General features: G+C 33.6%; 2 protein-coding genes across 6 annotated transcripts; one reads left to right on the forward strand and one right to left on the reverse strand.

Moving 5' to 3' along the window:
• Nucleotides 1-5425: 5425 nt before the first annotated feature.
• Nucleotides 5426-8703, forward strand: LOC132052190 (threonine synthase, chloroplastic-like). Its single transcript, XM_059443588.1, has 2 exons — nt 5426-5717; nt 7053-8703. The coding sequence occupies exons 1-2, from the start codon at nt 5482-5484 to the stop codon at nt 8386-8388; spliced, it is 1572 nt and encodes a 523-aa protein (XP_059299571.1). The 5' UTR covers nt 5426-5481; the 3' UTR covers nt 8389-8703.
• Nucleotides 8704-10004: 1301 nt separating this feature from the next.
• Nucleotides 10005-13774, reverse strand: LOC132052191 (large ribosomal subunit protein eL20z-like). Of its 5 annotated transcripts, none has more exons than XM_059443589.1 (5): nt 13652-13774; nt 12221-12272; nt 10908-11034; nt 10645-10762; nt 10005-10378 (listed from the first exon to the last, which is right to left on the reverse strand). In XM_059443589.1, the coding sequence occupies exons 2-5, from the start codon at nt 12228-12230 to the stop codon at nt 10325-10327; spliced, it is 309 nt and encodes a 102-aa protein (XP_059299572.1). In that variant the 5' UTR covers nt 12231-12272; nt 13652-13774; the 3' UTR covers nt 10005-10324. The 5 variants fall into 5 exon arrangements, with proteins under 5 accessions (XP_059299572.1, XP_059299574.1, XP_059299573.1 ...); XM_059443591.1 differs by lacking the exon at nt 13652-13774 and adding an exon at nt 13505-13557; XM_059443590.1 differs by lacking the exon at nt 13652-13774 and adding an exon at nt 13406-13492.
• Nucleotides 13775-15172: the final 1398 nt, after the last annotated feature.

Here is a 15172-nt window from a genome sequence, read left to right on the forward strand (position 1 = left end):
CGTAAGCCAACCGGTAAATTTGGAAATTTATGACTAAGAATAAAGAAAGACAAATAGCTAAATGTAATTTATATAAACAAGAATTTGCTTTTAGGCAACAAACTAGTAAGGATGGTGGAGCGGGTACACTAACGGGTCATATGAAAGCTAAACATAAGGATGTTTGGGGAGAGCAAACGGGTTCAAATGTGGGGGGTATTCGAATGACGATAGACCCACGAACCGGTAAATTTTTTTGCTATGACAAGAAAAAAGAGCGTGTAGAAATAGCTAAAATGATTGCTTTTGATGCTCTACCATTTTCCTTTCCTTCGGGTTTGGGATTTGTTACTTATATTCAATATTTTTATAATCCGTTATTTGAGGGTATTCCTATAAATACTTGTAGAGCGGATGTTATAGATTTGTATAAAAAATATAGATTTTATTTGCGCCATGTATTTAATTCTTTAAATTGTAGTGTTTCTCTTACCGCCGATTTGGGTCTTAGTCTTAACAAGTTAGATTTTTTTGCTATTACATGTCATTGGGTTGATGATAATTCGGTGATGTAAAAAAGAATTATAGCTTTTTTATATGATGAAGGAAAAGGTCGTCACGATGAAATTTTTTTAGTGGATTCAATGTCTACTATTATGAGATTTTTTTAACATTTATAGAAAAACACTTTGTATTGCTTTAGATAATGTTTCTAAAAATACAAAGGCGATTGGTCTTTTAAAAAAGGAATTAAGCCCTCCGCTAAAAAATATTTTTCATGTGAGATGTAGTTGTCACATTTTAAACTTGATTGTTAAAGATGGTCTTGAGTGTTTTGAAGATTCTATTCAAAAAGTTAGAAATGCGGTTGCGTTTCTTTTTGTAATGCTAATAGGGCAAAACTGAGAGATTTTAAGAATTCTTATGTGGAAAATGGCCTTAGACCTAGGAAAATTCAAGTAGAAGTTGACACTAGGTGGAACTACACTTACATTATGTTTCAACAAGCATATGATTATAGGATTCCCATACAATAAGTTCACAACCATTTTAATACGGATAGTGATGATTGGTTAAATATTACCGTTTGGGAAGATGTTAAGGAATGTGTTGAACTTTTACAAAAAATTTATAATGCAACTCTTGCTTTTTCTAGACAATTCTATCAGAACCGAAATTTTAGCATACTTAGCGGAAATAACTAGAGTTTTACAAGAGTATAAAAATAAATCCGGTTATCAAGCGGTTATTTTTAATATTATAACAAAAATTTAAGAAGTACTTTTTTCGCATCCCAACTTTATTTATATTGGGTTCTCTTTTAAATCCTTGTTTAAAAATGTCTTATACTAGAGCATTGGTTAATCAAATTTATACCTTTTTAGAAATTGAAGAGGAAGTTGAACCATCTTTAACTGACGCCGAGCTCGCGATTGATGCCGAGTTTAGAAAATTTTTTAGTCATTATTCTAATTTGGAAGAAAATGCTACACCCGTTGCTCCACGCCCTACTACTTCTCAAAGTGGCAAAAAGGGCTTGTCGCATTTAAAAGTTTTACATTCACATCCAACTCCTTCTCATAATGCAAACTTTGATGAATATCACTTTTATTTAATGCAGCCAAATGTGGATATCAACCAACTAGATGATTTGGACGTCTTAGCATGGTGGAAGAAATACAAGGCGAGTTATCTGATACTTTCAAGAATGGCTCGAGATATCCTTACGGTTTAAATATCAACCGTGGCTTCGGAGAGTGCATTTAGCTAAGGAAGACAACAAATTGGAGACCATAGACACTCATTATCTGGATTTAGCTTGCAAGTACTAATGTGCATTCGCGATTGGATTAGATCGAAGCGACGCAACCAAAACTTGGAAGTGGTGGAAGGCGAAAAGGAAGAGATTGAAGATTTGATAGCAAGTGGAGTGGACCAAATGGAAGACTTTGAAGATATCTCCATGACCGAATAAGATATGGTGGATATTAGCCAAATGATTGACACTTTTTGATTTTATTATTCTACTATTTCTTTGCAACTCATGTATTATTTGCAAGTTAAAAAAAACTACAACTTGCAAATAAATGTTATCCATGAATGAATAAAATATATGACTCATTGAGCTTTCTTCTATTTACTTGTGTTCATATTTTTACTTATATTAAGTTAGGAATATACCTAAAATATACTAAGAATATACTTATAATATACATCTACTTAAATTAAAAATAGAAAGTTATATACTTGAAAAATAACTAAAATATACTAAGGATATACTTATAATATAAACATACTTAATTTATAAAATAGGAATTTATAAACTTAGAAAAAACTTAAGTTATAATACATATAACTTAAACATATATAAGTATATATAGTATACATATAACTTAAACATATATATATATATAAGCTATATAATCTAAGTATATTGATATATATAAGTATATTCTTAGTATATTTTAGGTATATGTAGTATAACTTAAGCATATAACTTAATATATATACACGTATATGCTGTATTGCTGTTAGTTAGTAAATATATAAACTTTACTTATAAACTTATATAATATATATAAATATACCTACAATATAATAATAAATACTATAATATATATATATATATATATATATATATACTATACACACAAAAAAAAAAGGGTTTTCTAATGTTTTGGAACGGTCGGTTCGATTTTCATGTTTGGAACCGGTGGCCGATTTGGTTTTTAGACCGGAAACCGGCTGGTTTTATAACCATTCACCGGTCGATTCCGTTTAATCGGATAATAGGCTTACTTGTGTTGCACCCATGAAATATTTTCTTTATCTCTTTGGCATTTGCTTATTTTTCATTCTTCTGGGGTATTTTTTTTTTCCTGCAAGATTCTTTCAGAAAATATGCGAGAATAAGATATAATTATTCATGTTTTATTTTAAAACTTATTTTTTATATATAAAATTACATGAATAATTTACACCCTTCACACAACAAAAGACTAGATTTCATTAACATAAATATGTTACCAAATGGCACAACAAAAGACCAGATTCATAATGTTAGCCAAAGGCAACTACTTTAGATTTAAGGCAATTGATTAAGTGGATGGCCATCTAATGAATGTTTCTTTACATGTACCTAATTAATATTAGGTAACTCTTGTAATTCACGGACAATTTTCATCCTATAAAAGATGCTCTACCTTTTGTATTATGGCACACAATTTAAAGAAAAAAAGCTTTGTCTCCTCTCCATATATTTACTTATATTTCTATATTGTTCTTTTTCAGTTTTATTTAAGTTTTCAAATTGATAATCTCAAGAGGGTTTTTCAGATTGATGATCTAAAGTGATTTTCTCGAATTTGTTTGTTATAAGGTAATTCCTAATAATGCATAATGTCCACAATATTCCAATGTTGAAATTCAGATGTGAGAGGGGAAAGGGGCTAGCCTCCTCCTCTTCTCCTTTTTAGTAGCATTATTTAGTTACCACGTAATTTCTTATTCTTTAGTGTGTATTATAGTCTGTTTGGCCAAACTTATTTTTCTCTAAAAATACTTATTTTTTTCAATAAGTGCTTGTTTTTTTTTTTAAAAAAAATGAGGTATTTAATGACGTTTGGGAGAAAATAAGAGTAGAAGCTTTTTAAGTGGTTAAAAATTATATTTTTTGCCCAAAAGTACTTTTGCGAAATATACATTTAAAGTCTTTTAAAAGTTTAATTAAACACTAATTCTTTGGCCAAAAATGTATTTTAAATTAATTGGCGAAACACCGTTTTTTCGCCAAAAGTACTTTTTTGAAAAATACTTTTTAAAATAAGCTGATTTTAGAAGCTTGGCCAAACAGGCTAATCTATGTTGCTATATTTGTTTTGTATTTTGGTATTGTGCTGTCTTGTTTTTATTACAATTCTGCATCAAATATACTTTTGTAGCTAGAGTCACTTCGAAAACAACTCGAGGTGCATTCCTCCCCGGACCCCATTTGTATAATTACATTGAGGGCTTTGTTTTGGTGGTAATTGGAATTGGGGGTAATTGGATGTAATTACGCAGCTTTGAAACATTTGTTTAACCAAGTAATTACGGTTAGGTGGGAATTGGGTGTAATTGACACCTGTAATTACACTCTCCGGTCGGGCCGAGAAGTGGTGTAATTACACCCTGTAATTACAGGGTTATTTTTTAGTTTGTTTATTTTTTTCTTTAATTTCTTTTTATTTTTAATTTATTTTTTATTTCTATTATTTTAATTTTTTTGATTTTTAATTTTTTAATTTCTATTATTTTAATTTCTTTTTTATTTTTACTTTTTAATTATTTTTATTTTTTAAAATGTATTTTTCTTTTTATATTATTTATTTTTTCATTTTCTTTCTTTTCATTCCCAACCTTTACTTCTTGGGGTTTCGTGTAATTCTTTCGTATTTTTTTTATTTTATTCATTTAGCATAACTTAGTGTTATTATTCTAATATTTGAAACTACACCTCTTAATCTGGAAAGAATGAGTCATTAACAAACTTGACATATAACGAGCGACGTTATTAAAGTAGAATTTCATGTGAATGAGGTTATAAACTTATATTTTTCCTTTCTTTTGAATTATTTACTTAAGTTACGTTGGGCTTACTTATGCAATATTAGAATTTGACATAAGAGTACTATGTTGAACTTTTTCTTTTGGATTTTGAATTTAGGTTATATTCCAACTTTAAGTTAGACATGTTGTTTATTTTTCACTTACATTTGATGGATATTTTGTGTCAAACATTTGAATAATGTTATGGCATTATATTTATTAATATTTTTTTTTGTCAAACATCCAATCCATGACGTTCACAAAAAGTCTTCTTTTAAGTTTTATAATTAATTAAAATTAAATATTAATTTGAAAAATATATATCAATTATTTTTGTTACAATATTAGTTACAAATATATAATTATTAATTAATATATTTTCAAGAAACAATGTGTTATTAAATAACTAATTTAATATCATTTATAAAGGCAATATTTTTTAAATATTAATTTTAAATTTTTTATAATTAAATTTTATTTTTAAATTAAACTGATCGTGTAATTACACTTGTGCAACCAAACAAGATGCTTGTAATTACACCGTAATTACATTACGACAAACAAATAGGTCGTTGTAATTACTACCTTTGTGTAATTACTAGGAATTGTAATTACTACCTAGTAATTACACCAATTCCAATTACCAGGTGGCTTTCCAAACAGGCCCTGAATTTGTTGTTGTTTTTGAAATACTAATCTTCAAGTTTTCAAGTAAAAACAAAATTAATATTCTTAAAATTAATCAAAGTGCATAATTAATGTTAAGTAATTACTTACCAAATAAAAGAGCAGCAAAGTAATTTTTACCATTTTACCATCTATACATGTAATAATTTTCCTATTTAACCACTGGAGACTCAAAGTGTACAATACGTATCTCACCTGTCTCTTTGCCAATCTCCACTACTTCCACCAATGGCGGCTTCTTGCATGTTCAGATCTTCTTTCCTTTCTCCTAACCCTAATCTTCATCAACAATCCCCAGTTAAATCCAACGGTGTATCTTTCTTGAGTCCTATCAAAGCCACGTCATCATCTACAAATGATGCAACCTCACCATCTCCACAGCTTCAAAAACACCGACGCCCTGCTGACGAGAACATACGCCAAGAAGCCCGTCGCGATATCTCTTCCCACAATTTCTCTGCTAGGTAAATTATTTGACGTGATTTCTAAAAATAGTTTGTCTAAAATTATTTGTCTATTTTAGAAGACAAAATTAATTGTTTATTCCCCATTTCACCCTTAGGACTCTATCTGGGTAGGGATGGGGGTAAGGTCTACTTACACTCTACCCAGACCCCACTTGTGGTAATGGGTTTGTTGTTGTTGTTCACCCTTAACAGTTGTCTCAAATTATTTGTCGTAGAAGTTCAGTACAAAATTAATTGTTTTTTCCCCATTTCACCCATAGTACTATATCTGCTTAATTTGTGGGTATGTGAGAAAAGTTGTTATTTCTGGAGGTTCTAAAATGGTGGGTTTTTTTGGTCCTGGGAATTTTACAACGGTGGGAAAATGGGGTTGGTCTCGAGTACTGTTGAGTGTTGGAGAGATTGGAGTATACCGGTTCAGGAATAGAAGGGCCTTCTGCCTCCACCGTGTCTGCTTGCAGTACAGAACAAGGTCCTTTTTTTTGTTGGTAGGGTTTGAAGTGATTTATTGAGTGTTGGAAGCGCTAAGGAGGTGAGAGAGCTTGATAACTCTTTGATGCAAATGAGCATTTCTCCTTTGAAGGGTATATAACAGAATAATGAAGAAGGAAATGGGTCTGCATTTTCTTGGAGAGGAGAAAGAAAGAACATTGAAAGAAATAAAAATGTGAACTATACAAAGGTGTCTGACATTCGTTCAAGTAAACGTTCTGCCAACTTAGCTGTATATAGCTCACAGGCAGTTGGTGATGAACATTAGCATTATTATCAAATCCAACAAGAGCATTATCATAGGGAGAAGCTAAAGCTTGTTGCACTTGGCATTTTAACTTCTGCTGCTTACTCAAAGACAATTTCTCTATCCTTCTTTCGTCTCGTTCAGCCTCTCTACACGAGACGAAAGAAAAGCATTATCGTAGGCTGAACGAGACGAAAGAAGGATTGATAATTGTCTTTGAGGAAATAGTTGAAGTTAAAATGCCAGGAGCTACAAGCTTTAGCTTCTCCCTACGATAATGCTGTTGTTGGATTTGATAATAATGCTAATGTTCATCACCAACTGCCTGTGAACTATACACGGCCAAGTTGGCAGAACGCTTATTTGAGCGAATACCAGACTCCTGTGTATAGTTCACATTTTTTTTTCTTTCAACTCCTCTCCAGAAAAATGAAGATCCATTTCCTTCGTCGTTATTCTGGTATACTTGATTCTCATCCTGATAGCAGTCATGGGGGCTCAAGTCCGTTGAAGGACAACTTATATTTTTACCAAAATATGGGTGCAATTGCACTCTGCACCTGCTAACTAATATTTTGCATATGCTTCTGCAGGTACGTACCTTTTAATGCCGATCCTAACTCCAGTGAGTGGTATTCACTCGATGAGATTATTTATCGCAGCCGATCCGGTGGCCTACTTGATGTCCAACACGATATGGACGCGCTCAAGAAATTTGACGGCCAGTACTGGCGGTCCCTGTTCGATTCCCGGGTGGGCAAGACTACTTGGCCTTATGGTTCAGGTGTTTGGTCCAAGAAGGAATGGGTCCTACCTGAAATTGACAGTGATGATATTGTCAGTGCTTTTGAAGGAAATTCCAATCTTTTTTGGGCTGAGCGTTTCGGAAAACAGTTCCTAGGCATGAATGATTTGTGGGTCAAACATTGTGGAATCAGCCACACTGGTAGCTTTAAGGATCTTGGCATGACCGTATTGGTGAGTCAAGTAAATCGGTTGCGGAAAATGCATAAACCAGTTGTGGGTGTGGGCTGTGCTTCCACTGGAGACACGTCAGCTGCGCTGTCGGCTTACTGTGCATCTGCAGGCATTCCATCAATTGTGTTTTTACCTTCAAATAAGATATCTATGGCACAACTGGTTCAACCAATAGCCAATGGGGCCTTTGTGTTGAGTATTGACACTGATTTTGATGGTTGTATGCAGTTGATTCGTGAAGTCACAGCTGAGTTGCCCATTTACTTGGCAAATTCCTTGAATAGTTTGAGGCTAGAAGGGCAAAAGACTGCAGCAATAGAGATTCTGCAGCAGTTCGAATGGGAAGTTCCTGACTGGGTGATAGTTCCTGGTGGGAACCTGGGCAATATATATGCATTTTACAAAGGTTTCCAAATGTGCAAGGAGCTGGGACTTGTTGATCGTATCCCGAGACTTGTTTGTGCTCAAGCAGCCAATGCTAATCCGCTTTACCTGCATTATAAATCTGGTTGGAAAGATTTCAAACCTATTAGGGCAAATACGACATTTGCATCTGCTATACAGATTGGTGACCCTGTATCTATTGATAGGGCTGTTTTTGCTCTAAAGAACTCCAATGGGATAGTGGAGGAGGCAACTGAGGAAGAGTTGATGGATGCGATGGCTCAAGCGGACTCAACTGGGATGTTCATATGCCCCCACACTGGTGTGGCATTGACTGCACTCTCCAAGCTGAGAAAGACCGGAGTTATTGGGCCTACTGATAGGGCTGTGGTTGTGAGTACAGCTCATGGATTGAAGTTTACAGATTCCAAGGTTAATTACCATTCAAAAGAAATAAAGGACATGGAATGCCGGTTTGCTAATCCACCGGTGCAGGTGAAAGCTGACTTTGGATCAGTCATGGATGTTCTCAAGAAGTATCTGTTGAGCAAAAACTCCAAGTTCTGATTTGTCCCGGCATTTTGGAAGAATAAGTTCTACTTATATACCAAAATTATCATCTTTTGGTTCATCTTTAGCCGTAGTGTAGAATTTGGTTTAGATGGTGATCCGTTTGCTGGTAGAGTTTGGTAGAGTCATGAAAGGTTCAGAGTTCTAATGAGAGAAATATATTTTTAAGTAGTTTGATGGAACTTTTTGGGGGTTGTAACTTTCTGCTATTAATATCCTCCTTTGATTAATATCAGCATCAGAATTGATTCTGAATATTTTGTAGCATAGCATCCGCCTCAACTGAGTGGTGTTTTCATTCCTACTCTTTTATATTCTATGCAAAGAACATTGAAAGCAGAAGAAAGGGCCTTCCAAATGAGATCATTTATCATCTGAAATTTATAAATTACCTCACCAAGTGCTTTATAGCTAAAAGCGAAAATCGGACCTTTTCTTGGAAGGAGACTCGAGTTTATTTTACATGTCGTTGGCCACCTCAGCAGGGTCATTGATATCTTAAATAGGATTTATTTTCTAGATAATGTATCTGTATAGTAGCATCTTATTTGATTAGTTTTTTCACTTTGCATGTAGCTCTCTTGGTTTCTCAGAAAGGCTCTCAGTTGGTAATTTATTAGAATTCCTAACCAAAATTTGTAATCTTGAACCACACAACGTCAGTCTTTTGCATGCTCTTTGTCACACGAGTAATAGGTGGGACCTGAGATCAGACATACCATTGGTTCCTAACTTCCTGTGACTTATTTATTTCTGCGCACTAAGGCTTTCTACATTTGTTCTCCATAAGCATCGGTTTTAAACTCTGTATCAAACACTCTCTAATTCGCCTTTAGTGCTGAAATAAGAATTAGTATTTGATTTGTGCACATGACTTGGGTGGATGGCATTGTGGTTAAAATTGCTCGCTGGGCTAGGATGAGTCCTTAGACGTTCCTGCATTTATCGCGATTTGTCAAATTGGGTTTGCCAGTGAATTGCAGCTGAAGCTGTTGAATGATTGTTGAGATTAAATATTACTGATGGCACTTAATACTGCAAATACTTTAGCATTTATTGATTTGGTGTAAGCAACAGTATGGTCAAGTTTTTACCAGTACTCTATTGTATTCAAGATGTCAATGATGGACATTGGATAGGTCAGGGTTTATATACTTTTGAGCAAATATAAGACATTTCTTTTTCCAGTGACAGATATTTGCACTTATTACATGATCGATAAGGATTCAGATAGCCAACTCCTACTTGTAGTTGCACGGACTGTGGACAAATTTGTTGTTAACACATTTGAAACTCTACGAATAATTCATTGGCAGCAAGAAGAGAAAAAGTTAGTAATGAAAACTTATATATGAAAACTTATATACACGTCACTGATGGACATTGGATCGGTCAGTGTTTACATGCTTCTGAGCAAATATAAGATATTTCTTTTTCCAATGACAGATAATTGCACTGTATTACATGATCGATAAGGATTCATATAGCCAACTCCTACTTGTAGTTGCACAGACTCTGGACAAATTTGCTGTTAACACATTTGAAACTCTACAAATAATTCATCGGCAGCAAGAGAAAAAAAGTTAGTAATGAAAACTTATATACACAAGATGTGTTCATGAGCAACTGGACACGATCTTTGGTTTCTCGTGTAGAAAATTAATTGATGCACTAACATATTACAGGATTAAGCCATGTTATCGTCTCATAGACAGCACAACAAATGCACACTAGTATTACATATCTTTACATCTTCATTGCCTTTGTAATGGACTAACTTTCTCCCATTCCCATGTGGCCTGCAGCATTGTTCCAGTAGGTACACCTTTTCTGTATGTGAACCAGGTGAAGCTACTTTCTCCATAGGGGAGTCATCTCTAAGTTCTCTTGATTATGGATATAGGCTAATAGATAACAGCATCGCAGAAGATGACTACAATAGAACCAGGGCAACTGCAATTAGAGCTGCTACAGTAAATATCAGAGCCTGCAATGGTGATCTTGTTTGAGATACATGTAGAAAGGTAAATAGATAGAGGATTTTAGGACAAAAATGCTGCTGATCCTACAAATAGCCGACAACTAGAATTCCTTGGCTTCTTGTTCCCTTTCTTTTTTTTCGAGAAAGTAAGCAAAAAGTTATGTTGATCAGAAATAGTACTAGGATTGTCCTGTGAGAAACTAGATGTACTTTTTACGCGATAAAGCTGAAATCAGAATCAATGCAACTTGCACTTAAGGATGGTAACTCACAGCTATTGCATTGGCAGCTAGCCCTGCCCGCTCCCTCGGATCTTTATGGTAGTAATTCCCAAAGTAAAGAATTGTTGCATAATACCACATGACCGGGAATACAAACCCAATTAGCAGACTGCAATAAAATAGATAAGAGAAGAAGAACGCAACTTAGAGCATATAAGATATAAGCCCAAAGAGAAGAATAGATCAAGACACAAATGAAATAATGACAGAAGAGAGGTGGAGAATGAGAAGAGAGCAGCAAATGCGAAACTCACGAAAACCATCCTATTCCACAACCAAAACAAGGAAGAGGTCTGTCAAAGATTCCCAACTGATTGTCTTCCACATCTTTCAGGGGAAAATAGCCGTTACTGGGATGTTCTTTGGCATCTTGCAGGAGATCTGTATGCATAAAAATGACATAAGCAACCACTACTGGTCATAAACTCCAATACCAAGTGAGACCAACAAACGATGGTTAGATTCAGTAGACTGCAGCAAACATAATCTACTACTAGTATCTCCATTTATTTATTATATCTTTAGAGTTCGACAAGCATAAATATTGCTAACAAATATATGAACTTAGAAATACTTCTTGAGGAAATACTTTTCCGAAGTCCTAATTCTGAATCTTATAGCGGTTAGGCTATTGAGATTCAATGCTTGAAACACGAGAAATGTATTCTTCAAGGGCTAAGAAGCTCAACATATAATGCCTAAAAGGCTATTGGGTCTTCATTAACTTTCAAGTAGGAGTACAATAGAAATAAATAATTGATCTTGAGCTTGATATAAAGTGCTGAAGCTTAGAAAAAGAAGTTCCATTACAGAATTCTATTTTCTTGAATTTAATGCTCAATTGTTGTATAGGAGCTAAGAAAGTCAGATGTCTTTACAAGAGTCAAAACTATAATAGATCTGTCAAGCTCAAGGGAAGAGCTAAAAGAACAGTGTTCGTGTTCATACTTATACCATCAGTGGTTCTAAATCATGTATTCAAAATAGTATTCAAGTCACCATCTAACTTATTATAACCAATGTGTTCTTTGAATGTGAAACAACGAGAAACTGGGCAAGTTTATCCTGAAGGACATATGAAACCAGCAAAGTTGGCCATCTTTTTTTACCTTTTTTGTATAAAGACAAGGTCAGTGAAGAAAGCAACTGGATTACATCTTAAATCAATCTCTGAAGAACCACAACATCTAACATTGTAGCACAATACCAAGAATAGCAATAAACCAGATAGTTTAATAGAAGAGTTTACTTTATTGACATATCTACAACTCCGATCATTGTAGTCAAACATTTTTTCAAAATCATGAAATTCCAAGATAGAGTGATCACTACCATTACCCATCTCCACAATATAAATACCGTTGTCTCCGATTTATCAATTTCAGAAAAAGAACATATGTTAGAAGTTGGTATTGTCCATTCTTGTAAAAAGTTTCTAGGAAAGAACAGATTCATAACGTTATAAAAGAGCAACAACTTTAGCTTTAAGAAAAATCTTTTATGAGATTCAATAAGAAAACAAAGTGCGGATCGGCTAGTACTATCAAAGTCAAACACGATTACATACTCTGATCCATGTGCTATTCTGGGTCTGATCCTCAATTCCTCCTCCACGACTCCTGCAACAAGTGATATTTGCAACTTCAGCAGTTGTTACTCCAATCTAATTGTGCTAAAACTCTAAAGCAAACAAACTGCAGGACAAGGAAATAAAATACCATCTTGGGAACAAAGTTCAGCTGAACCTAGAGGACTTATTGTCGCATCTAATTTCGAACAAACTGCGGGGCAAGGAAATAAAATACCATCTTGGGAACAAAATTCAGCTGAACCTAGAGGACTTATTGAGCATCTAAATTCCAACTGTTCATTCTAAAATGGGACAAAAAAGGTTGAGTTTATCTTGCACTAAAAGATATCAGTAACCACTCAAATTGCCAGGTTACGTTCACATAAAGACCTCTCATATGCCTCGAAAACACCACTATGACATTTCTTGCCACAGTTGAAGTCTTTGATATCAGTAACAACTCTTTAAACTCACAGAAGACTACATTCAACTCCTAGTCAAACACCATTAAGAAAATCCTTGACCCATAGTTCCTCACTACCTCTGAGGCATTGCCAGGAAGTGGATGATTAATGAAGACTATCAAATGCTGTTCCTCTTTCCAGTTTACTTTCAGAAATATGTGCATAACAAAATACCGAAACAAAACAGACACAGAAAGCAGAACAGCATTGTTTGAAACCTCCACAACATTTATCATTCTGACTCATAAATCCTAAGAAAATGAGACAGGGAGCAAAAATACCAGGAGAACGACGACGGCCTAGAATTAATCAGACAAAATCATTCAGAAAATAAAGGAAAATCCAGACAAATGTCTCTCTTCTACTAGTTGCTCTTACTTGAAAATAATATAGTGTCTCTAGTAATTTGTCAAATATGCCTGAGAAGCACAAGGAAAGGAGAACTAAGACAGGTTCAATTAAAGCGTATATAAATATTGCAATATAACTACCCCTCTCAGAAACCTTGGAAATGCAGCTTCAATAGATGACCAGGGCATATGCAAGATTATAACGAAGGATGGAGTAAAGTCTAATATATTCAGGAAAAAAAATCTATTGGGAAACTTCCAACAAGATATCTTCAATTCAATATTCACAATAAAAAAACAAAACCGGAAAATTCTCAAAAGCTTTGAACAATATGAAACCTAATATTCCCAAGCAAAAGAGTATTTACTTTCAAGTAAAGACAACTTCCAAGGAAGTTGAGTACAATAAAGGAGAAGCAAAAAGTAAACCCAACACGGTACGAATCACACAATACTGGGATATATACCTCGTCTTAAAGAACCCCTAATATGTCCTATTTACTTACCAACATAAGAATGATTAAAATACTTGCAAAAAGTCATATAGAGGACTACATCAAGGATTTCAACTACACGTGTAATTAATTAATTGATTCATTAAATGATAAACGTACCTTTCCCGATGCCAATTGCCTAAGATAAAGAATAAAAAAATGTGTTGCCCCAAAGTGAAGAGCCAGAGAAGGACTTTGACTGTGAGTGTGAGAAAGTGGTTTTAGGTAAGGGAGGAAAATGCAAGAAGCAACGATTCCTCGTAGAAACTGAAAGCACCGACAGCCTCGTCCTCTAGTTATCGCATGATAAGTTGCAATTGACTACAATTCTATTGTTAATTATTTGTCGTACCCCTGAGGTTTAGTCTGAACACTGAGTTTATATTATTACGTCACTTTAAGATAATTAGGAATATTTATGATGGGTGAAATTAACAATGTGAAAATAGGTTACAACATTATCCATTAGTGTCGATATATAAAAGTTAAGTCCTTCCGTAAATGTTGCGTACAAGAGAATAATTTTTGGCAACAATACTAATTTTTTTGTCACAATTTATGTGATATTATTTGACTGGACATAAAGTTTTAAAAAAGAAAAAACTCTTTTTTTAAATTTGTGTCCTAATACAAGTCTAGATATATTTATGTGGATATAAATTATCTCATTATTAAGAGTAAAATGAGAATTTTAAAATTAAAATTATAGAAAAATGACATTTTTTTTAGAATAGATAACAATAGTTACCACATTGTACGTAACAATAGTTGGCAAGGCGAAAGTGAGCGTGCCACATGTATTGCGAAAGTGAGCGTGCCACATGTATTGCGAGAGTGAGCCGAAGCAGAAAATATATACAGTCAAACCTCTCTACAGTTTTCATTCGTTATAACAGCATTTCACTATAACTATCTGATTTTCTCCGAAATCGATTTTTCATGCTATATTTTACTTCTCTATAACATCATTCTACCTATAACAGTAGTTGCATTCGTTATATCGGTACACTCTTTGTAAAGTTACCTCTCTATAATAGTCATACTCAACTATTGTATAATCATATCTTGTGAGAAATCTCTTATGTATAAAAATAAAATATTAAAATATTTATAATAATCATCAAGGGAAAGCTATTGAATTCATTTTTGCTGAAAGTTTGGATAAAAATCTTCATCAATTTAAGCGTTATATTATCATTAAGAGACTAAGATTTACGAATCAACCTGTAATTGTAGAATTCTTACATTAAACTTAAAATATTTAAATTTTTAACAAATTTTAAATGCATATATTCGTTAGATTTTAATTCTTTATCGGTACGATATAACTAGTTATGGATTTATTAGTCACTTCAATTTTAATTAATGAAATATGAAAATCAATTGATATTTTAAGATTAACAAGGATTTTATTTTTGTTTATAACAGAAAAAGTACAGAAAAATAAACGTTTACGTTCTTTTGTTTATAACAGCTAAGTGAGATCAAAACATCATATGCTAGTATACATACATAACAGCACCTCACTATAACATCCATGAAATTTTCGAACAAATCTTTGTCATTATAGAGAGATTTGACTGTACACCAGCATCGTAACAATTGCTGAAAGGTTAACCTTATCAAAAACAGTAGTTAAAA

The sequence above is a fragment of the Lycium ferocissimum genome, chromosome 4 (genome assembly GCF_029784015.1).
Source record: "Lycium ferocissimum isolate CSIRO_LF1 chromosome 4, AGI_CSIRO_Lferr_CH_V1, whole genome shotgun sequence".
Taxonomy (NCBI): domain Eukaryota; kingdom Viridiplantae; phylum Streptophyta; class Magnoliopsida; order Solanales; family Solanaceae; genus Lycium; species Lycium ferocissimum.

Coding starts and splice junctions, on each gene's coding strand:
- LOC132052190 (XM_059443588.1), top strand. CDS start 5,482: ATGGCGGCTTCTTGCATGTTCAGATCTTCTTTCCTTTCTCCTAACCCT. Junction 5,718..7,052: donor TCCCACAATTTCTCTGCTAG/GTAAATTATTTG, acceptor ATGCTTCTGCAG/GTACGTACCTTTTAATGCCG.
- LOC132052191 (XM_059443589.1), bottom strand. Junction 10,763..10,907: donor TGTGGAATAGGATGGTTTTC/GTGAGTTTCGCA, acceptor ATTTTATTGCAG/TCTGCTAATTGGGTTTGTAT. Junction 10,379..10,644: donor TAGCTGCCAATGCAATAGCT/GTGAGTTACCAT, acceptor TCACCATTGCAG/GCTCTGATATTTACTGTAGC.